General features: G+C 39.2%; 1 protein-coding gene across 8 annotated transcripts in view; it reads left to right on the forward strand.

Moving 5' to 3' along the window:
- TFDP2 (transcription factor Dp-2) overlaps positions 1 to 25,083 on the forward strand; it is a 121,285-nt gene that overhangs the window by 32,666 nt on the left and 63,536 nt on the right. For 5 of the 8 annotated variants that reach the window (XM_080934925.1, XM_080934928.1, XM_080934927.1 and 2 more), the window contains one exon: positions 3,602 to 3,668. In XM_080934925.1, the coding sequence (XP_080791051.1) occupies positions 3,602 to 3,668 (67 nt within the window). Of the gene's footprint in view, positions 1 to 3,601; positions 3,669 to 13,032; positions 13,072 to 13,720; positions 13,770 to 25,027; positions 25,046 to 25,083 lie in introns of those variants that run through there. The other 3 variants (XM_080934933.1, XM_080934930.1, XM_080934929.1) reach the window with 3 other exon arrangements.

Genomic DNA, 25,083 nt, shown 5'->3' on the forward strand with positions numbered 1-25,083 from the left:
GGCTGTCATAGTGAGGCTCAGTTGACCTTTATCTAATTTTTAACTGTACAGTTGAGGTATGGGTGTATAGTTTGTGGATGTGTTTGCTGCTTACGCTGCAGAAACTGGCATGAAGAACAGGTGTTCAAACCGAACAGTAACCGTAACTGAGGTCTTTATTGTGGACGTGTGGTTTTTGTTGAGGTTTTTTTTTTTTTTAACTGTTATTTTTATAAAATAAGAAAAATGTAAAATGACTCTCCTGAAGTTATATGTATTAAAGGGTCCGTATTAATCATGGGATGAATATATTTAAAAGACGTCTGTCATTTTTGCTTTCTTCTCAAAGCAGAACTGACTAAGGTTGTGTCTTGTCTTTGTAAGAAGCACTTGCTTACGCTGTCAGTTGGGCTTCGTAATGACAGCTCACGGCTCAACCGATGTTCAGGTGCCTGAGTGTTTAACGTTATATTTGTGAGTGAAGCAGGAAGCCATGATGTGGCTGTTGGTTGCAGTTTTATGTTTTAAGGCTGACTAAACTTAAATCTCAGTGTTAAGTATCCACACCGTTACATAGAATCGAGAAGCTAGTTTCTAGATATCCCAGTGTCAATTTCTGTCAAAAGTTTTTGATTTTAGGTGCCATTTATCTATTATATCAGAATTACTTGGCTGTGTTAAATGTATATGGAAATATTTTGGTAAAAAGAAACTTCACTTAGGAAAGGATTTTAACCATTGACTAATGAAACTATTACCTCTTAAACTATTAAATTATAATGGACCAAATATGTGCTTATGGAGGGTTTATAATGTAAAACATCATGTAGTTTTTAAAAAATAGTTCATTGTGGACCTAAGGAGATGGCTCAGCAGTTAAGAGAACTGGCTGCTCTTCTAGAACTCGGGTTTGATTTCCGCATGGCAGCGAAAACTGTCTGTAACAGCAATTTCAAAGGATCCGATGCTCTCTTCTTGCCTCTGTGGGCACCAGGCACACAGGGCTTATAGATATACATGCAGGCAAAATACCCATAAAATAATAATAAAAACTATTAAAGCCAAGTGTACAAAGTTTCAAAGCTTTGTGTTTCTTTAAATTCTTTTAAATTACTGAAGAACTGATTTGCAGTGTTCATTGTAGTATTACATACTTGTAATTTGTTATGTTCCTATGGCTGCTCTCATTGCTACCTCAGAATCTTCCTTGTCCTTTCTCTCTGTCCTTTCCTCTCTCTGACTCCCCCTCCCTCTACCCGCCCCCTCTGCCTTCTCCCTTCCCCCCAGTCTCTTTGTGACCCCCTGACTGGGATTGGAAGTCCTACCCTATTCTTTCTGCCCAGCTAATTGGCTGATCAGTATTTTATTAACCAATCAAAGGTGATGGAAAACAATTTTTACATAACATTGAGACCAGAGATGCTTGACCTTGGAACCAGATGTCTGGGCAAAAAATCAGCATCTGAATATATGGTGCACAAAACCATCCCCCAACATTATGTTTTGAGAATTGTTTGAGAAGAGGGCAGGAATAGGAATTGAACACAGAGACTTGGACATGCAAGTCAAAGCCTGCTGAGTTATACACCAGCACAGGTTAATATTAAATTAAATCTCTCATTACATATACTCATGCATACATACAACATACCATAAAAAGTCTAAAAAGTAAGAATTTATTAACTACTGATTATTTAATAATATAGACACGGTCTGGGCAGTGGTGGCCCATGCCTTTAATCCAGCACCCAGGAGGCAGAGACAAGTGGATCTCTGAGTTTAAGGTTAGCATGGTCTACAGAGGAGTTTCAGACAGCCAGGGCTACACAGAGAAACCCTGTCTAAAAACCTAATAATAATAATAGTAATAGTAATAATAATAATAATCAGCTGGAGAAATGGCTCAATGGTTGCTCTTTCAGAAGACCCAGGTTCAATTCTCAGCACCAACACAGTAGTTCACAACTGTCCGTAACTACATTTTTTGGGGATCTGATGTCCTCATACATATATGTAGGTAAAACACCAGTGTTCATAAATAATACAAAAACACATCAAAACATTAAGATAAGGATCAATAATTTGAGACCATATTAGTTTTACTGGAGTAAAACTTTTAAATATATCTTTGAAAAGAAGTTTTGAGGTATCAAATTACAGATTTGAAATGTTGAAAGTTTGCAGAATATTCCAGGTTTGTAATGTTTTAAGATTACAGCTCTTAGTGTATAAAACTATAATAGTAGTAATGGGTCCATGTCTTATAACTTGCTTTGAGCTAAGTTGTTTTTGTATGTTTGTTTTGTTTTGTTTGTTTTTTGTTTTTCCTTCTACACAGTATTTCTTTGTGTAGCCCTGGCTGTTCTGTAGATCAGGACTCAGATATTGAGCTAAATAAAAAAAAAATTTTTTTGTGTATATGATGTGGGGGGACTGTCTGCATTCAAGGGTGTCCTTGTGGAGGTCAGAGGACAACTTGATAGAATTTATTCTCCTTTTTTACCTTTATGTGGGTTTGAGTTTGAACTCAGATCTTCAGGCTGGCTCAGCAAGCACTTTAATCTATGGAGTCATCTTAATGGCCCATGTGCCATGTTTTCAACATGGGGATTCCCCTAGTCTCTGAATCAAATTTCTAAAATTTTGATGAAAATCAAGAGTAGTCATGCATTCCTGCAATTTCAGCGTTCTCAAGCTAGAGGAAGGAGGAGGATCAGAAAACTAATCCTCAATTATACAGTTTTATGCCAGCCCAGGGTATATGAGGCCCTGTATCCAAAACAAAAACCACATTATTTTTTATGATACCGGCATATTTATCTGTGATACCAGGCAGCTCTGTCAGTATTTATTAAGTAAAATAAACCATCTGAAGGGAGACTATAAAGGTACTGTGTAGAGATTGCTGAGATACACGAACTAATAATGTTCACACAGACTGAAGAGTGTGTGCTGTGTACTTTGCATTCCCATCTCCGTGGATCTTTCTAACCAGCATTGGTAAGAACTGGCAGCACATTCTAATTTGCCAATTTCTAACTGAATGGCTTGACCAAGGCACACAGCAGTGGGCTTTATAAGCCAGTGTGGGTCCAGATAAATGGACCTGAGGCTGCTGTCCTTGTACTAGGCCATTTGTGGTACTTCTGTAGTAGTTCTTAAAAACATTGTGGAAATTATTAAGAACATTAGAAATTAAGGACAGCAGTGACGATATCATTTTATACTCTTTATTTTTACAGCGCTAGAGAGCAGATTATGGCATTGCACATGCTAGGCAAGTGTTCTGCTGCTGAGCCAAGCCCCAGCCCTACGGATGGAAGTGTGATTTATCTGTTGGCAGCTGCCATATTACTTGCCTTCAAAATATTTAGAAAATTTGTGGGTTTTTTTTTAAACTCATAAATAGCATTCCATTAATTTTTAATCTAAAATTCTTAGTTTTCCCATTTCAAGCAACATGGTAAATTTTCTTTTTAGTAATATATTCCTATGGATGATATAATTTGTTTCATAAGACTATACATAATACTTGATACAGATTTCTGATGGAAAATATAAAATATTTTATTAAATAATTCTATAATACTTCAGATCTGAGTATTAATTTTTTTTAATTCAGGTCGGTTTGACATCCACAAATGCAGAACTGAGGGGCTTTATAGATCAGAATTTCAGTCCAACAAAAGGTAAGGATTCTTGAATAAAAATTTTCTGGATTTAATTTTTTTGCAGTTTTCCTATAACATCTGCAATTATAAGAATTCTATTGTATATAATAGTTACATAATGTTAGGATGTTGTCATATACCAACACATGTGAATGTCAATTGTAAGACGTGGAAGGTCTTTGTGTTCAATTTTTCTTTTATCTCCTTCCTTAGACATCTCAAAGCCCCTTAGCCAGGGATCTTATTTCTGTTGACACTGTTTTAAATCTACTTTTTCTGTGTAATATAGTTCTAATGCTCATGGAGCTGAGCCAAGAGGATTGCTATGGGTTTCAGACCAGTATGGGTTTTACATTGAGTTTCAGGCTAGCCTGAACTGTTAGTGAGCCTTTGTCTCAAAAACAAAACAAAACTGGGTGGGAGTTAAAGGCTCGTGGGCCCACCTTTCTCACTGTCTGTGGAGAGGAGGGAAACAGGGTTCCTTCAGAGGTGGAGTGCCATGTCAGGTGCTCATGCTCCTGAAGCAACCCTAGTGAACGCTATTGGATCACCAAAAACCAAAGCATAAAACAAAAACATGAAAGTAGGAAGAAGCCTAGTTGGGAAGGGAGATTAGAAGAGATAGGAGGGAGATAAATGAGGGTGACAGGGAGACTGATGTCATTGACATACATTGTATACATGTGGAAACTGTCACAATGAAACCCATTATTATGTATAATTAATATAGGCTAGTAAGACACTTAAAATTAAAAACTTTTTCCAAATTTGTATTTCAAGTTGTTTAAGTTGTAAGAAAATGCAGTAAAAATAATGTAATTATATGTGTGTTTTCTAACAGATAAATTTCTGACTTACTGGGTACTTAATCTGACTCACCAACCTAAGAACTTCCAGGAAAACTGGCAACATCATTATATACATTTTTTTATGGTACCTTTTAGAATGTAGGCATACGTGATGAAGTATTTATGGATGAGATGATAGAATGTCTGCAGATGGACTAGAATAATCTACTGTGAGCTTAGAATATACGTACATTAAATGCAGTGATGTTCTTCACAAGGTGATCAAGTATTCAGTCTGCGTGATGGACATGTGGGGTTTCATTATTTCCCTCTCCTGCTCTGTAAATGCTTGACATTTTCCGTTGTACAGGGGAAGAAGAAAATATTTGCCACTGTATTCCAGTCGTAACAAAACTCCAGCTTCTTTAAAAGATTTTGTCTACTGTCTGAGATGTTCCATGGAGGTTACTGAAGTCTGTACTTCCTATAAAAATATCTAGCTTAGTAAATAATATTAATAGTCTATAGGAGTTACTCTGAGAACTTACGCGTTACTACTAAAGTATTTGAGAAATACTCTTGGTGCTTTTCACTAATGGTAGTGTAACCCTTCCTGGTTATTTATTGAATGCATTAGGGCTAAACAAAAGAACTGTCAAAAGTCATAGGTATGATACCCGAGAGCTATAGCCACCCCAAGCTTTAGGTGGAAGGAAATCAGTATCTTATTTGTTTGTTTGGTTAGTTTGGTTGGTTTTTTGAGATAGGATTTTTTGTGTAGCCCTGGTGGTCCTGGAATTCATCCTGTAGACCAGTCTGGTCTGGAATTCAGAGATCCACCTGTGTTGTGGTAAATATTAAAAAGTGGAAACTTTTTATCCCGTGCTATGACAGGCACCTGTGGGGCCAAATGGCACTGTGGAGTATCTCTAACTTAGCAGCTGCAAGCTGCCTCTAAGAACTCATGCTCGGTCACTCTACTGCCCCTACGTGTTGTTTTATATATAGAGTCTTGCTGTGTAGCCCGGGCTGGTTTGAATTCAAGTCTTGATTCAACCTCCAGAGCATTGGGGTTATAGGTATGAGCAATTATATATAGCTTTTGTTTTTTAAAAATAGCATTTGACCTTGTTAGCAGCTTTAAAAAAATCTTAATTTTAGAGCAGTTTTAGGTTTGTAGGAAATTATCAAAATAGTATAAGGGGGTGGCAGGGTGGCTCGGGAGTATGTGTAAGCTTGATGGCCTGAGTTCAATCCTCAGCCCATGTGCTGGTGGAGGGAGAGAAATGACTGCACAGTTTCCTTTTATTCTTTCATCCCCACACACTCACTGTGGCATGCATTTGCTCTCTCTCTCTCTCTCTTTCTCTCTCTTTCTCTCTCTTTCTCTCTCTTTCTCTCTCTCTCTCTTTCTCTCTCTCTCTCTCTTTCTCTCTCTTTCTCTCTCTCTCTCTCTCTCTCTCTCTCTCTCTCTCTCTCTCTCTCTTACACACACACACACACACACACACACACACACACACAATGTCTTTGTTTTTAGATAGTGTAGGAGCTGTTAGCATGGTTGCTGGTTAAGAGCACTTCCTATTCTTGCACAGTATCTAGATTCAGTTCTCACCACATGGCAGCCCATAACCACCCATAACTCCAGTTTCAAAGGATCCAATGCCTTCTGACTTGTATGGGTACCAGGCACCACACACATGTAGGCAAAACATGCATATCCATAAATTAAAAAATTTAAAATTCTTTAAATAAAATAAAAAAGTAGTGTCTTAGTTAGTGTTACTATTGCTGTGATGAAACACTATGACCAAAGCAACGTAGATAGGAAGGGTTTATGCCTTACATGTCCATACCACCCACTGCTCATCACTGAAGGAACGTAGGACAGGAATTCAGACAGGGCAGGAACCTGGAGGCAGGAGCTGATGCAGAGGCCGTGGAGGGGTGCTGCTTACTGGCCTGCTCAGCCTGCTTTCTTACAGAATCCAGGACCACCCCCCCCCCCCTCAGTATGGCATCACCAACAATGGGCTGGGCCTGCCACATCAATGGTTAATTAAGAAAGCCTTAGAGGTTTGCCTACAGCCTGATCATATGGAGTTGTTTTAAAAAGTGATGTTCTCTTCTCTCATATGAATTTAACTTGTGTCAAGTTGACATAAAACTATCTAGTACAATTTACAATTTGTCAACTTGACACAAAAATATCACCATAAAGCCACAACCTTTTCCTTCTCATTCATCCCCAGGATCTCTCATTAAAAAATAACTTTAAAAGTAATTTGCAACTTTTATAATGTAAAAGTCTTTACAACTTCAATTCAGTACAAATCCAACAGATTAAAAGTTCAGTCCAGACAGTCACCATACAGCATAGGCAGGTGGAAGCACCCCAGAGGCCCAGAGGTGGACGCCTGTGTGTGATGGTGGGATGGGAGAGAAAGAATCAGACTGCTTTGTGCAGTATGAAGAGAGGTGGAACTGAAGACATTGTGTGGTGAGGAATGGCACGATGGGAGTAGCCTGTGGGCCACCTGAGGCCTTGGTGATGTCTCTACCTGTACTGACTACCATAGAGGGCCATGTCTTGGTCTGTGGCCCTGCAGTGGGGGCTGTGTCAACATCTGTGGTTATATGGACATTCATGTGACCATGTTCATTTCTGAAGGCTGTGCAGAATTAGCCCCACACCTCACCTGGGCAAAGTGGGATAGCTGGCTCTGGTAACAAGGGCACAGGAGAGCTGGCAGGCTGACCAACTCAGCTACTACCCGGGCCCACATTTAGGGCTTTTAGACTACTCCAAAATCTACCCCATCAGTGAAGTGGTGGGAGTCTGTGAAGGGGCTGTTTCTGCAGAACCAGAGCTTCAGAACCTCTGTGACACAGGGCAACAACAGGATATCTGAGAGGATCCCCAGTGTTGATAGTGTAGCAGAAGCCAGAGGTCTCTAACTAAATTAGTGACTCATCAAAATGAACATTTGCAAGTAAAGCTGTCTGGGCAAAAGGGTGTGCTCTGTGACACCAGTTTCCACTCTAGAGATTTTTCTTTTGAGGGGAGGTGCAAGGGTGGGAATAGATATGGAAAGATGAAGAGATGAGTAGACTTGGGGTAGCTGATGTGACAGCCACCAAATTTTTAAGTTCAGTTTCTTTAAAATATTCTTTTTGTATAAAAGTCCAAAAATTTTTTTGAGACTTTTTTGTATAGCCAAAAAATTCTCAACAGTGGGCTCCTGTACAAATCAGGATTAAGTTAAATACTTTCTTACTTCAAGAGAGAAGAACCAGGGCACATCACAATCAATCAGATCAACAGAAAACCAAACTCTCAACAGTATATATAGCACCATGTTCAATGTCTGGAATTCACTCATGATCTTCTGGGATCCTCCAAAGGGCTTGGGGCCACTTCTTTAGCTCCCTCTTTGCATCACACACAGCTTGTTTTCTAAGCTCGGGCAACTCCATTCTGCTGCTGCTGATTTTGGTGATCTTCCCATAGTATTGGCATCTTCAGAATGCTGGGATCTTTACTGCAATTATGCTACACTTTCTCCAGTATGGTGCTAAGCCTTGGTTTCTCTGCATGCCTGCTCTCTTCCCATTTCAATCCTTAGCTACCACTGAAGCTGAACCTTCATCAGTGGTCTCTTCTGGCCTTCCTCAGTTCCACGCCTCAGCAGTTCTCCTCGACTCTTTCATGCCTTCAAAACCAGTACCACCTGGGTGACTCTTACACTATCAAGTTTGGCTACTATTGCAAAGTACAACCTTGGCCACCTCTGGAACACATCCTACATGGGATGAGTTTTAGGAAACACTTTCCAGATTTCATCTCATGATGCTGGTCTCTTCTTAATCACTGATAATTTTTAGCTCCAGTAGACCAGCGTCAATTGCCCTAGTAAAGAAGAGTTTTACTGTAGTGGTTCTGGTTTCTTGTTAATCATGACTGATTGTTCCACTCCAGCTGACCAGACAACCCAGAGTCTTTACACAAATGGCCTGGTGGAGTCTTTGTTTTCCTCTCAAACTTAACAAGCCAGGCCTTAACATCTGCATTGCTCTCACCACTCTTAACTCCCGTGGTCCACAGAGTTCTCACCCCTCAGTGGCTTTTCTAGCCTAGGTTTCCAAACTCCTTTCACAGTCCTTTTTAGAACATGTTTGCCATGCCAGTATACCACTGTGCTGGTACCAGTTTGCCTTTAGTTCCCGTTACTATTGCTATGACGAAATACTACAGTCAGAGCAGCTTAGGTAGGAAAGGGTTTGTTTGGCTTACACTTGCATATTACTATTCTTCACTGAAGGAAATAAGAACAGGAACTCAAACAGGGCAGGAGCTGATGCAGAGGCCTTGGAGGAGGGCTGCTAGACTTGCTCCTCAGGGTTCGTTCTGCCTACTTATAGCACCCAGGATCACCAGCCCAGGGACAGAACCACTCACAATGGGCTGGCTCCTCCCTCTTTAATGACTAATTAAGAAAAATGCCCTAGAGGCTGCCTACAGCCTGGTCTTATGGAGACATTTTCCTAATTGAGGTTTCCTTCTTTCAGATGACTTTGACTTGACATAAAACTGTCGAGTACAGATAGTATAAAGCACACATATGTCTGTCCACATACATAATTTGAGATGAGGTCTTGCTTTGTAGCTCAGGCTGACTTTTCAACTGATAGTCCTCCTGCTTCTACCTCAAGTGCCCCCACTGTACCAGGCTGCATTTTAATTGAATTACTGGTCTTCATTACTTGATTGCAAGTTAAGAAGTTAAGAGACTTTTGTCTTATTCATTATGCACTCATCATTGTCCTAGAGGACAAATATTTCAAAAGTCTATCTTATAGAATTTTTCTCAATAGAAACATTGAAAGAATTTATGTTATCTACCTGTAGGTACTTTGACCCTATCTTATAGAATTTTTCTTAATAGAAACATTGAAAGAATTTATGTTATCTACCTGTAGGTACTTTGACCACTGGTCAAACTTCTATGTACTTTTAAAATCTGGCGCAGCCCCTCCTTGTCTCTGTGCATTGTGTGTGCTACCTTTGGACCCTGTGTACAACTGTTTCTGCCTTCTTACGCGATTGTCATTCTCAGTATGATTCTTCTACTAGTAAGACTGAGAGCTCCTTGAGGGCAGGGTCTGGCTTCTATTTTCACTTTCAGAATCTCATTTAAGTGTCTAAAAGCTTGTTTACTATAACCCACTCACAGTTTTAATCAAATCATTTAACTCTTGAGAAGTGAGGTGTCTTAAGCACTTTTGAAACAAAATGTTAATGTACTACTTAGTGAGGAGCTTGAGATAAGTTTTTTTGTTTTTTTAAAGATGTATTTATTTATTATATATAAGTGTACTTTCGCTGTCTTCAGAAACACCAGAAGAGGGCACCAGATCTCATCACAGATGGTTGTGAGCTATCATGTGGTTGCTGGAATTTGAACTCAGAACCTCTGGAAGAGCAGTCAGTGCTCTTAACCACTTAACCACTGAGCCATCTCTCCAGCCGCCGCCCCCCCCCCCCCCCAGCCAAGTATTTCAAGAGTTGGAAGCTTAAAAGTTGTAAAGTTAGGGCAAGACTGAGGCTAATTATGTGCTACCCATGCTGAGTGGACAGCATCTGCAGCACAGATATCCTGGGGGAGAATTCGCCACTTTGGAATCACATGACATGACTTTTCCTTGCGTATTTTAAAGCTTAACAGATACCTACTTTTGGATTTGAGATGCTTTTGTACCACAGTTGACTTCTTGAATGTAGCTAATTGAAAGCATGGAAGTGATCTTATAACCTGCCACCTTGTGAAAGCCATTCTCTGTTCTGTTAGCTCTTCTGTGATTAAAAAGTCTGCATTTCTGTTGTTTTCTTTCCTAATTTCACTGGTTAGGCCTATGAGAAAAGGATGAGCAGCAAGAAATCCTTCCCTTCTTCCCTATATCAGGAGGAAATCTTTGTGCTTTATTATTTAGATAGAATGTTAGTCATAGGTTTTTTTCCCACTGTTGCTCTATCATCAAGAAAGTTTCCTCTTGTGCGTGTACATGCTTGTGCATGTGAAGTGTGTGTATACATATGGAGCCAGAATTCAATGTTAAGGATCTTTCTCAGTTGCTCTTAACCTTGTTAGGTTTGGAGATAGGGTCTCTCATTAAACCTGAAGCTCATTGATTTGGCTAGGCTAGCAATAATTATGTGATTGGATATATTAGCTCATTAATATGGTAAGTTAACTTGGTTGGATTTTATATTTAATACCAAATTTGAATTTTTTAGATAAGCCCATTTAGTTACTTGGGTGGTGGCTTGGGCCTGTGAGCCCTGCACTTGGGAGATTAAGGCAAGAGAACTGCCATAAATTCAGTGTCAGCCTGGTCTTCAGACTGAGACTCCATCTCAGCATAACAAAACAATACAAAACAATACAAAACAAAACAATCAGTTTTATATATATATATATATATATATATTTCTTTGTTTGGGGTATTGTTGAGTAAAACCTTTATTGTTTTTAATCCTTTATTATCTTAAGAGATGATTGCCAGAGAATGGTTGAATGCTACTTAAAGTATTACTTGGTAGTTCTCTAACCTTGGCTATCCTAAGACTCAGACTTTGGACTGCCTCTGCCTCCTGAGCACTCTGGGATTGAAGGTTTGCACTCCCATGTGGTGGGTTACATAGAGTTCCATGGTCAGTTAGCAGATGCTGATCTATGCACATGTGTGTTCACCTGTGCGTGTGTTTGAGAATAGTCTCACATAGCCTAGACTGGCCTTGAGTTTTCTGTGTAACCAACACTGTCCTTGAGTCACTGATTCTCCTGCCTCTACTTCCCAAGTTTGGGGATCACAAACAGGTTATGCCCAGATCCATATTCTTTTCTTCATTTACTTGACAAATCCAAGCCCTGAGATATTAGTACTGAAGTTTCTGCTTTATTTTGTACTACTTTGAGGAATAAGGAAATGGCATATGGTTGCTATTTCTATAAAAGTTCCTTGGCAGACTTCTGAAGATAAGGTCATGTTAGGGTGAGTTTGGCCTCTTACTGGAAGACTTGATGGAGGTTGAATTTAGCAAATGTAGTGAATGATCTGGCTGAGTTCTTAAGTCTGTATTTGGTTTCAGGGTATTTTAAAATATCTCAATGATCTGAAGATAGACTCTCACAAACTATTCTACAAGTAGTTTTATTTATGGACCTATTCACTCTAGTCTTTTCCTGAAGTATGTGATCTACCAAATACTTTCCCCTTGCTTGTGTTTTTTTTTTTTTTTTTTTTTTTTTGTGTATTTTCAAGATAAAGTATGTTGAAATTACAATGATAGGTGTGTAGTGCTACATAACTAAATAAGAGAATAAATGAGAATTCACTTTTGGAAATGAAAATCTAGAACCAGATATTGTAGCAGCTGCTAGTAATTTTTACACTTGAGAGTCTGAGGCAGGAGGATCAGGTGTCCAAAGGCAACTTGGGTTACAGAGTTAGACCTCCATTTCAAAAGACAAAACAAACACATATAGCAGAAAATAAGAGAAAGAAAGGAAGATCCAAGTAGCTTTCAATTTAAAACAAAAGATTAAAAAAAAAAAGAACCTAAGTGAAAGAGACTGGTCACCACATATCTCTCTTCTGTTAACTGCTTTCATGGCGTATATTGGGGTGGTAGAATTATGTAATGTTCTAGTTTTCAGCCACATATTATTTTTCTTAAATATGTAATTTACATATATGAGTACACTGTCACTGTCTTCAGACACACCAGAAGAGGGCGTCAGATCTCATTACAGATGGTTGTGAGCCACCATGTGGTTGCTGAGAATTGAACTCAGGACCTTTGGAAGAGCAGTCAGTGCTCTTAACCTCTGAGCCATCTCTCCAGCCCCCAGCCACATATTCTACAGGCATAAAACTAGAGTCCTTATATTTGTTGTTTTTAAATTTATTTATTCTATGTGTTTTTCCTACATGAAGGTATGTGCACCATTTTTTTGCATAGTACCCAACAAGGTCAGAAGGTGTCTGATGTCCCGGAATTACAGATAGCTGTAAGCAACCTGTGGATATGGGAATTGAACCTGGCTCCTCCACAAGAGCAATACATGTTCTTAACTGCTGAACCATTTCTATAGCCCTTTAAATAGTTTTGATAATGTAACTTGTTATTGCCTGGCTCACAATAAAATGACTGGCTGGCTGTCCCTCCCCAGGAATTACAGAGACACACTAGCCTCTGCTCCCTGTGTAATGGAATTAAAGTTTTGTGCCTGTCCTTTGTCTTTTCCTTTTTTTTTTTTTTTTTTCCTTTCAAGACAGGGCCTCCTATGGTGTAGTCTGGATTCAAACTTTGTAACCAGGCATGGCCTTGAACTCCTGATCCAGTGCTGGGATTACAGGGAGGTGCTACTGTTGCTGAGCTTCAGAGTTTTCTGTGCTACGGACTTGCTTATCCACTCATGGTTATTGAACACTGGTTAAATTTCCAACAGAGTAGCTGTTACAAATGAGGCTGCTGTGAGCTCCCAATAAATGTTTTATGTGTTGACACACATTTTCATTTTCCAAAGGTAAATAAATACCTGCAAGTGGAATTGCTGGGTCATGTGGTAAGTATGTGTTTTAACTTTTTAAGAAATCACAAAGCATGTTTCCCAAAGTATCTAAGTTGCTATCCCAACTAGCAATGTTTTTAGTCTTTTCCAATACTTTGAATGGTCAGGGATTGATCTTGTTTGTTTTCTTTATTCTGTTAAAGTGAATTTGTTATTTATTTACCTTTTTTTTTTTTTTTTTTCGTTTGAGGACCAGTGCTAAAGAGATGGTTTTAGCAGTTCAGAGTATGGGCTGTTCTCTTGCAGAAGACATGGCTGAATTCCAGCACCTACATGACAGCTCACAACCATCTGTAAATTCAGTTCAGGGGATCTGACACTTTCTTCTTAGTCTCCACAGGCACTAGGCACACACATGGTGCACACACACGCAAGTAAAATACTCCTACACATAAACAAATTTCAAAAGTATTTCTTTGGGAGGATGTGAATATAGGGTAAATACACCACAGGTATGTAGAAAACAGGGCAACTTTCAGAAGTTCATTTTCTCCTTCCACCATGTGGGTTCCATGAATTTAACTCGGGCCAGCCATCATTGGCTTACTTTTTGAGCCTTTCCCTATCCCATCTCTTTTCTTTTTGGTATAGGGTCTCATAGATCCTACGCTGGTTCTGAACTGTGTAGCTGAGGATGACCTTGGACTTTTAATTCTTCTGCCTCCACTTCTAGAGAGATTGGAATACAGCAGGTGACACCATATACAGCTTATGTTAATCAAAAGCAAAGCTTTGTACATACTAGTAAGGTACTCTTACTAGCTGAACTACATCTGCAACCCCCTCGCTTAATTTTGTTTTGGATTGCTAATCTTATTGTTTAATTCTGGATATGAGTTTTTTATCATATGAATATAACAAACATTTTCTCCTATCTTACAAGTTTTGTTTTTGAACTACAGTTTTGAAGAACAATTATTTTTACATATTAATGTAAAATTTACCAACTAAAAGTATGCTTTAAAGTTAAGCATGTATCACCTGCTTGTAATTAGAGGCAGAAGTAGAAAGACCTAGAGTTTAGGACCAGCCTAGGCTACATAGTAAATTTTAGGATAATCTGGGATACGTAGCCAAATTGTGTCTTGAAACAAAAGAAAATATGGGCTTATTTTACTAAAACTTTTCCCTACCTTTTTACTTAGAAGTTTTATAATTATAACTCTTAAGTCTAAATCTAGTAAAATTTTAGCTAATCTTGTATGTGAAATGAGATGAGGGGTAAAGTTTCTATTTTGCACGTGAATATCTAATGATTTCAGTATTGTGTAGAAAAATTTCTATCAGCTTGTCCAAACAGTTTGTGATAGGAAACTCTTTTTTTTTTTTAAATTTTATGTATATGAGTACATTGTAGCTGTCTTCAGACACACCAGAGAGGGAATCGGATCCCATTACAGATGGTTGTGAGCTACCGTGTGGTTGCCTGGAATTGAACTTAGGACCTCTGAAAGAGCAGACAGTGCCCTTAACCACAGAGCCATCTCTCCAGCCCTGGTTTTAATATTATGTAACAAAACACTGCACTTTATCATATGATACTGCTGGGGGCAGTGAGGTGGGGAGGTGGGAAGGAAAAGGAAAAGGAAGAAAGAGCAAGCCTACCCAGAGCAGTGACTTATACCTGTAATTCTAGAGCTTAGTAGGATAAGGCAGGAGGATCACCTCAAGGCCAAGCTGGTTACAGAGTGAGACCCTGTCTTAAAAAACAAACAGACATCAGGGCAGGGCAGCAGAGGCAGGTGAATCTCTGTGAGTTCAAGGCAAGCCTGGTCTACATAACAAGTCTCAGATCAGCCAGGACTAAGCAGAAAGACCCTGTCTCATACAAACAAAAAGGCCAGGCTTCAGAAGAAGTTTTTATAAATCAAACTAAAGATTCTGAGACAGAACAGCAAGGTCAAGGTGTATGTGCAAATGTAAGGAATTGGAAGTAGCAGAGAAGACAATCAGTAGGAACAGTGCATTTTTACAGGTCTGTCTTAGTTCATTTCATGTGGCTGTAACAAGATACCTAAATAAAATGAAGAGATGTATTTAGGTCAGAGTTTTGGAGGCTGCAATTGTGAAATCAACTCTGGCCTTTTGGTAAGTCCTTCCAGCTGCAATCGTAGTATACCAGATGGTAAAATGACATGGGAGAGAGGGAGATGAGAGAGGGGTATAAATACGAAAGTAGGGCAAGATAAGAAGGAAGGGAGTTGAGGAGATCAAATGTCATCTTATAATAGTCTGGTCACACAGGAATTAAGACCTAACCATTCTTTGAGGCCAGTATTGGTGAAATTCAAGCCTATAAATCATCTCTGGAAGTTTTTATCCCTTAAATATTGTTGCTTCTTTACCATGCTTTACTGGAAATCATTCTTCAGCACCTGAGCATTTTGGGAACACAATAATATCTAAACTAAAGCAAAGTCCTATATAATATAAACTCCAAAAGCTTTTTGCTGTAGTGTTAAAACAAATAGATTTTGTTTGTTCTTCAAGGGTCCATCTTTTAGGGCTCAGTGGGTAAAAATGCTTACTTCAAGGGCTTCATAACAGAGTTTAGACTTGAAATCCATAGTGGAAGGAGAAAATTGAGTTCTGAAGCTTGTCCTCTAGAACCCCAGATAAATGTGATGGCACATGTTGTAAAAGCATGTGAGCACGTGTGCTGTGGTCATGCTTGCACGTGTGCACACACACACACAAAGTTAAAACCAAAATTTTTGACATGAGTTCATTAAGAAAGCATTATGGAGAGGGCCCTGGTAAGACAGCTTAGCTGTTTTTCCTGTTTCAAACTGTAATTCTAGTGTTAGAGGATCTGATGCCTTCTTCTGTTTTCTATGGGTATTGTATATACATGGTGCATAGAGACACATACAGGCAAAACAACATGCACATAAAATAAGATAAATCTTTTTAAAAAGGCTCATGTGTTGAAGTTTTAATCTTAAGTAGGACAATAGCAGACCTTTAAGACTTCAACCTAATGAAGGTCTGAGATCATTTGAAGTGCTTCCCTCAGAAGGCAATATACTCTCCTCAGGTATGATCTTATAAGAGTGAACTTTGACTATCTCTGGCTTCATTGTTTCCCATGTGACCTTTTGCTCTTGTATGTGTTTCTGCCATTGCCAGGGATTGGGGGGGGGGTGTAGGCTTGACCTAAAGAGTTCTTTGCTAAGACCTCCACTTAGGTGAAGTGGGCATTCTTAACTGTGCTTCATAGAAAAAGTTCTGAGTGAGTTGGTCTGAAGCAGAGTTGTAGTCTAAGAAAAGATTTTAATGTCATATGTGCGTGCATGCACACACATGAATAGGAGTAAAAGAAAGGTGCTTATGGGAAGCTTAAGACACGTGCAGGTGTGGGTGTGGGCTTTTCAAAGGCAATTTTCCCCTAAATGTCTGTATAGTAGTCATATATACCATTTTGGTGGCTTCTAAAGTTTTGAAACATTGCAGTGTTGCTGAGGAACTTAAATGAGTTAGTTGATAGAGTGATTTTCCTGAGGTGCATTGAATAGGATTATAGTTGATAAAATAAGACCATGGGTCAGAATATTGTGTAAAAGTTAAGGCGATTTAGTGTAGCAGGCATGTCCTGCATACAGCTGAGGATCACTGTGAATCTGGCTCGATATAATATAAACATACCTAAAAAATGATGAGATTTTCATTTGTCTTATTTTGGTTTTAATTCCTAGTATATCCCAGGCTCACCTGGAACTCATTGTGTAGCTGGAGATGGTCTTGAACTTCCAATTCTCATGCTTCTACCTCCAGTACTTGGATTACATGCACATACCACCATACCATGTTTAACATTAGGAGGCTTTGTTGTTGGGTTTTGTAATTCACTTGTGCATTTCTTAAGCATGAACTTAGAAGATAACATCACAACGTTGCAGTTAAATGGTTAAACATGCTTGTGAGTATAAATGAAAGTTGATCATTTTGTTTGTGAGTTTCCCAGAATTTCTGATTATGAATAGGGTAAGGTCATATTATATACTTAGGCCTTCAACATGGTTCAAAACTATTTTAACTATTCTTATTTGAAAATATTCATATATTAAAGGAATACTTTATGTCTTTATGTAGGCTGTCTTTACAAGAAATATTGTGTTGCTATTATTTCTTTTTAATTATTTTAACTGAGCAATGTGTTTGTGTGTCATATGTATACTTGCTCGTAGGATAACATCAGGTGTTTTCCTTTATTACTTTCTAGTTCATGTTTTGAGATAGTGTTTCTCACTGAACCTAGAGCTTGCTGCTTTGTCTAGACTGACTGGCCACAGACCTCCTGGGATCCTCGTCTCCCAACAAGTGCTGAGGTTACAAGGCCATATCTGGCTTTTATGTGGATGTTGGGGATCCAAACTCAGGCCCTCCTGCGTGTACGAGTATTTTACTCACCATCTCCCTAGCTCCTGTGTTGGAATTCTTCCCTGTCACCTGGTGAGAGATTTTTAAGCAGACTCTGTACTGAAGAGCTTCCCTTGATATCTGTCTAACCTTCCCTGTCTTTTTGTCTGGCCTCACCACTTCACCTCTCTGTGAGGGTCCCACCAAGACCTGATAGGCTGCATGCTTGGCACCTCCAGGACTTCTGAGTCAAATGAGCCTCATTAAGCTCTTTATAAAACTTGTTTGCTTTATATATTTCATTGTAGTAATGAAAATGAACTCAAACATAAGTAAACTTTTGCAAAATTTATTGTGTGTGTGTGTGTGTGTGTGTGTGTGTGTGTGTTGTGTGGATTCTTCTTTTGTTTGTTTGTTTGTTTTTGAGACAGAGTTTGTCTATGTTACTCTCTGGCTGTTGTGGAATACATTATATAGACCAGTCTGGCCCTGAACTCACAGAGATTTGCCTGTCTTTGTTTCCCAAATGCTGGAGTCAATAATTTGTTGTTATTATTTCTTTAATTTAAAAAAATATGTATTTTATTTATGTATGTGTGTGTGTCTATATGTGTGAATGTGAACATGCTTTCACAACATGGTATTATAGGGAGGTCAATAGACAACTATGTCAGTGCTCTTATCCTGCAGTGTGTGCTTCTGGTCATCATGTTGCCCAGGCTGGTCCTCTGCCTCCCAGGTTCTTGTAGTTTTCTTGCTTGGACATCCTGAATAACTGGAACTACAAGTTCATACTACTGTGCCTTCTTAAGGGAACAGTTACCTTGCACTAATTACTAGTTTGAACAAAATTGGTTAGGCTCTTGTTTTGACTAGAGATGGATAATGCTAAGCTCAAAGTACCCAGGATTGCCAGTTATGTATGCATATAAAAAGATGGCAGCATTGGTTGGTCTTTCTTAGTTTCTTAGAACAGAAGTCCATACTCTGGATGGAGATTTATATTGAAAAGCTTGTAGCCAAATGGACATTCACTAATGTTCTCTTATAGCCCACCTTGTGTGTGTCTGTGCACACATATATGTGCCTGTGTATGCCTCTTATATGTTTTGCACTTGGAATGCTGAGGCAGGACTGTGCATTCAAAGCCAGTCAGCCTGGCCTACTTATGTTCAAGGCCACCTTAGGCTAGGTAGATAGATACTCTAATTAAAAGAGAATAGTTGAGATTAGAAACCAAGTCAAATCATAGATTGATCTCAGAGTAAACTGATGACAAATATTCTATATTTAAAAGACTTGTTTCACATAGCTACTGATTTTAGTATCCAGTTATTGAATCAATGAAGGTTCTGTACTAATCATTCTCATCTACCTAGCCACTACATGTTATCTGGTTGTATCTTCTGGTCACAATACCTAATCATTTTGACAATATTTCCTTAGCTAGGAAAGAACTTCTAACCCAAGTATAGCCTGTAAATATCAGTGGTATTGAAAGGTCTAAGATGCAGAATAAAGTAGTAGGGTTTATCAGATATAAAATCAGTAACATATCATTAATCACGTTTCCGTGTGGAGAATGCTGGTCTTTGTAGTAAGAGAGATTGAGGCTGATGGATGTGAAAGAAATCAGGAGACTCCCTTTCCTATGCCCTTTTAAGGTTGTCGAGGTACTTTAAGAGGCTAACACAGAAGGGTAAAGGAACTCTCCATAAAACCCAGAGAGGAAAACTACACCTCCTCTTTGGATCCTGTCTGGAGTTACAGATGAAGAAAAAAAAAAAAAAAAAAAGAAATCAGGAGAAAGGCTGACGGACTCATAGCAGCTTGAGAGTCCCTAAGACTCAGTTATAGCTCTGACCTTGCTAATTGATTTTCTAACCCTTCTTTAGGTTATGTGACCCAGTTGAGCTAAATACTTCCTGTCAAGTCAGACCAGTTGGAGTTTAATTTCTGTAAATAAACTTGAGTTTGGTTGTAGTGCTCTGCCTCTAACTGTGATCCTTTCTCTACTGCACTGTATTCTTTTTCTAGGGTATTTTCACAAATTTATCTTTTCCTAACTTGTGGGTGCTTTAGTAAACTTTTTCTGGACTTCTTCCATGGATCAATCTCCCATGTTCCTTGCACAGACCTTAATCCTATGAAGTGTTGAATTTCTACGATCCCCCTACAAAGTCACATGCATAGGAATTTTGTAGAGGATACAATTAGAATATATGGGGTTGGGGAAATACCTCAATGGTTAAAAGTACTGACTGCTCTTCCAGAGGGCTCAGGGTTCAGTTCCCAGCACCCACATAGCATGTGTTACTCTAGAGGATAGGATATCTTCTATTAGCTTCTGTACTAGACATGCATACAGCACACAAATATATATACAAGTAAAACATAACATTAAATAAATAAAATATTAGAATAAAAGGGTAGATTGGGACCAGGTTAAGGAAAATTTGGACAACTAACTTTAAATAGTTTATTGTTACTGCTTAGAGTAAAAGTGTTTAATAGAACTTTCTATAGTGAAGGAAATGTTCTATATATCTGCACTAATCATTAAAATACTCTTAGCTACATTTTGAACACTGTTTTAGTTAGGATTTCCAATTGCTATAAAGAGATACCATGACCAAGACAACTCTTACAAAGGCAAATATTTCATTAGGGTTGGCTCACAGTTTTAGAGACTCAATCCCTTATCATCATAGTAGAAAGCATGGCAGTGTGCAACCAGACTTGATGCTGGAGTAGCCAAGAGTTCTGTATTTTGATCAGAATGCAGCCAGGAGAGCCTCTTTCCACACTGGGTGGAGCTTGAGCACAGAGCCCTCTAAATTCACCCCTCCAGTGACAGATGTACTTTCTCTAACAAGGCTACATCTACTTTAATAAAGCCACACCTCCTAATAGTGCCACTTTCCATGGGCCAAGCATATTCAAACTACCACCAACATCTGACACAAAAAGTGAAGTTTTAATAAACGTGCCGATATTTATGTGTATGCCTAAGGGCATGTATGAACACCATGTGATGCAAGGCCACAGAGGTCGGAAGAGTCACTAGATCTCCTGGAACTAAAGTTACAGATAGTTGTGCCCTGCCGTGTGGTGGCTGGGAAACAAACCCGTGTTCTCTGCAAGAGCAGCAGTCAGTGCTTTTAAACCACTAAGCCATCTCTTCAGCCTCAGAGAAAGTGAATTTTAAGTTTAAATTTTAACCTATTCAAGTATTCAGGTTGATTTGGAACTTCCTTTATAGCCAAAGCAGGCTTTGGGCTCATGGCAGTCTGCCTCCCTCCGCCTCCTGAGTGTTAGGGTTACACCTGTGCGCTGCTGTGTTCATATAAAAGGAAAGAATCACTTTCTTCTTTATTGTTGCTTTGTTTTGAGACAGGACTTTGTGCAGCCCAGCTTGGCTCAAACACATGAACTCCCAGTCCTCCTGCCTCACCTCCACAGTGGGATCACAGGCGGTTACTACCGTGTCTAGCTGAGAAATTCTTCTTTCTTTGATGAATATTGGTGCTTTTAACAAAGTTAAAAGAAGGACAGTAAGAAGTGAAATACTGGGAGAGTTGAGTGGAAATTCTGAGACATGCAGGGCTGACCAATAGATGGTTGTGTATTAAAGTTTAGAGAAGCATGGAAAAGCCCAGGATGACCATTAAGTACTTCAGCAGTGATCTATGTGGATGTGATAAATGCCTATAGGAGGAGTGCTTCTAAGAAAACAGCATCGTGTTATCACTCCGTTACTGTGACAAGAAGAAAAGTTTGTTTTGGCTCATTATTTTGGTGGCTTTAGTTTCTAACTGATAATTCTAGGTTGCTTTGGACCAATAGTGGTGCAGTACATCACAGCAAAAGCCCATTCACCTCATGGTTAGGAACCCAACCTTCAGTTTGGCATTTTCAAAACTGTTAAACCCTTATCTAAAACTTTCTGCTACCTCCCAACAGCATTACTCGCTAACCAAGACTATTGTGGTTGTTGTTGTGGTGGTGGTTGTTGCTGTTGTTATTATTACTGTGACTATTGACAGGGTCTCTTTATGTAGCCTTGGCTGTCCTAGAACTCACTATGTAGACCAGACTGACCTTAGACTCACAGAGATGCATCTACCTCTGCCTCCTAGGTGGGCTTGCACTACTGCTATGCCTAGCCAGGACCAAAGCTTTTAATGCTGTACCTTTGGGGGGCGGTGTAGATCTAGATTCTAGCAAACATCAGGGGTAGAACCTTGAAAGATGCCCTCACTAGAAATAGGACATCGAGCAAAAAAAGGTAAATCTGCTTCCTGTGTGACCTTTTAAGAAGTCGGTACTAGCTGGGTGGTGGTGAAGCACGCTTGGAAGGAAGAGGCAAATGGTTCTGTGAGTTTGAGGCCAGCCTGGTGTACAGAGCAAGTTCCAGAACAGCCAAAGCTACATAGAGAAACCCTGTCTCATAAAAAGAAAAGAAATCAACAAAGAAGTATTTATTCAAACAAGTAGTTTCATGGACCCTTTGGTTTGGTTATACTGGCTAAGATTAGACATTTTATTTAGTACGTGGAAAGCATAAGTTCAAGCTCACTAATTGCCACTCTTAATGTGGCCAGCAACCATTGTACTGTAGCATTTCTACTTATATTCACAGGTCTGTCATTAAATGTGAATGTTTAGTTATGTTGCTAGTATACGTAACAAGTTCCAGTTGAAGACAAAATCAATATATAAACCTGGAACAGAGAATACTTAGCTCCATCTGGTGTTTTCTGGCCAATAGCTGTAATTATTGATGCATAAATAGATTAAAATCTTTTTGTGTGTAGCTGTTTTGTCTGCTATGTCTGTGTACCATGTATATGCAGTGCCCATCCACGGGGGCCAGAAGAGGGCATCAGATTCCATGGAACCATAGTTGGAGATGGTTGTGAGCCACCATTTGAGTGCTGGAAACCTATTCGGGTCCCCTGGAAGAGCAGTCAGAACCTTAACCATGTAGCCAATTCCATACCTTAAAAAAGAGTAAGAAGAAATCATTGAAGAAGATGCTTTAAAGCTTTTAAAAATACAGTGTGTATGCCTGTGCATGTGTGTGCATGTATATGGATTCTGTGTAATCTACATCTTTTATTAAAAAGATTGAAATATGACTCGTCATATAAACTTAGTTAACTAAATCAAACAATGAGTTAATTTGTTGTTTTTTGAGACAGGGTTGTTACTCTGTGTAGCTCTGGCTTTCCTGGTTTATCTGTAGACTAGGCTGACCTTGAACTTGAAGATCCTTCTGCTTCTGCCTCTCGAGTGTTGGGATTAAAGGCTTGTGCCACTGTTGCCTGGCAAATTTCTTAATGAATTTTTGTAATGTGGATTGGTGTTTTTGCCTGCGTGTATGTCTGTGTGAGGGCACGATTTCTTCTGGAACTGGAGCTACAGTTGTTGAGCTGCCATGTGGGTGCTGGGACTTGAATCCAGGTCTTTTAGAAGAGCAGCCAGTGTTCTTAACTGTTAAGCCATCTCCACAGCCCCACCAGTGAACTTTTTAAAATGTATTTATTTGTGTGTGTATGTTTGCATGGAGGCTAGAAGGTGGGTGTCAGATCTCCTGGAGATGGAGTTACATGCAGTGTAAGCTGCCCAATATGAATGCTGGAAACTGAACTTGGGAACCAAACTTGTATCCTTAGAAAGTGCGGCAAGTGCTCCTCTCACTGAGTCATCCCGGCCCCAGTTCATTGAATTTTAACGCCCAAATACAGTAGGTAGACCCACCATTGGTACTTTAAGATATTAGAACGAAAAGATTCAGGGTTCTTTAGGTTGTATTTTCAAACTTTTGAAACATGTTTACAAAACAAGTTAATTTGTACCCTATGCTATATCATTGTTGGCACATGTCTGTGTGCATTTTAGTGCAGTATATGTCAGCAAAAGACAAGTTCAAATAAAAAATCATGTCGTCTCTTTCAGTCAGTATTGGTTGGAGTGTCAGACAGGTAGTGTTTAACGTGCTGAGGATGCAGTGCTAAAAGCAAAGCACAAAATTCTTGCCTTCCTGGAGCTGTTGTTAAGAAATTCATTCAAAAATGTATTTGGTGGCTCAGTCCTATCACTGCAGTACTTCGGAGGCTGTGACAGGGTTTCTGCATGTTGTAGTTCAGCCTGGCTACAAAGAAGGAGCCTGTCCCAAGCAGTATACAAGTAAAGTATATTTGAACTTTAATCAGTGTCCAGCTCTGGGTAGAGAAAAGCAAGCAAGGAAGCAAGGAAACCTTATTTTCAGAGGGGAATTTTCCCAGTGTAGGTGATGTGTAATAAGAGACACCTTAGTCATGTTGGATTGTGGAACTCACTGGGGACAGAGACTTGACAAGCTAGTAAGTCCGCTGGTGACAGGAATTTTAGTTTGATTTTTTAATGTTTTCACTACTACTATGTCCCCAGGCCTGAAAATAGCACTTGGCTTGTGATCAGTGTTCAGTAAATACATGTTGATGAAATTGCTTGTTTTAAACTAACATGGTCACAGATACCTGCATTAGTGTGTGTGTTTACATTTTACCAGTTGGAAATTTTATTATCATTGCCTTATTTGTAATGTTATTGCAGTAAAAATGTATTAATATTGGTAGCTAATCTCATAGTTATCTGACATTGCAAAGAATGGACTTGGAAATGAACTTTAAAAGGTCATCTTTTGTTAAAATTCCTGTGTTGGAAAATTGAGTAAGATGAATAGGTATGTAACTTTAATTAATCATTAAAAAAAATAGGTCAACATAATTGTTGCTCTCTTGAGAAAATGGAGAAAGGTACTTAACCCTCGATGTAAAAGGACTAACCCAAAGTTTAAGACTAACTGTGGGGAAGCGGGAGGGAAAACAGCACAGCTAAGCTGCTCTTTGTTGATATCAGAAATGAGCCTGTCATTCACTTTGGCGTTGAAGCATGGCCTATCTCAGGGGGCAGGACGAGGACTCTTTTTCCCTCCCACAAGGGCTGGACTGTTGCAACAAGCTCAGAAAGCTCTGAGCAGTGTTTCGGGAGTTTCTCCTCCCCTTTTTCTGGGAAATTCATGGTGCCTTTGCTCGGCTTTCAAAATGTGGTAAGGTCTCCTGCTTTGTGGCTGCTGCTTGGGGCCAGCAGATAGTCGGACATGTACAATTCCAACTATGCGGGTCTTGTGAGTAAGTTAATTTTATTTTAATTATTTAAAATTACTTAAAATCCAAATGACATTTAGAAAAATGATAGCTTGGATTTAGGCATTTTATCACTTTTTACCTTTAAGCGTTTTTTTTTTTTTTAAATCTTAAAAAGCCTTTGTAATTTAGCAAGAAAGCCAAGCTCCACACATTAAAGCTCCTTTCTTAGCACCTGTGTCTTGAGTTTGTTTGTTTGTTTGTTTGTTTGTATGTGTCTTTCTTTCTTAGGCAGTAGCACACATATTGACCAGTTTTCTTGAGCATCTTTTTAGTTTTATTGAGAAGTATTTTAAGTTGAGCTTGTCTGAGCTCGATTGCTTACGTCTGACACAGTCTCAAGTTTCCACTGAATGGTAACAAAGACTGTAGAGTGTTGTTGGTACTGCAGTGAGAGGCATGCTTCCTTAGACCAGGTAAGAGAGACCAGTTTGTTTCTCACAGCCCCGCGGGT

This window comes from Micromys minutus, assembly GCF_963924665.1.
Source record: "Micromys minutus genome assembly, chromosome: 21".
NCBI lineage: Eukaryota > Metazoa > Chordata > Mammalia > Rodentia > Muridae > Micromys > Micromys minutus.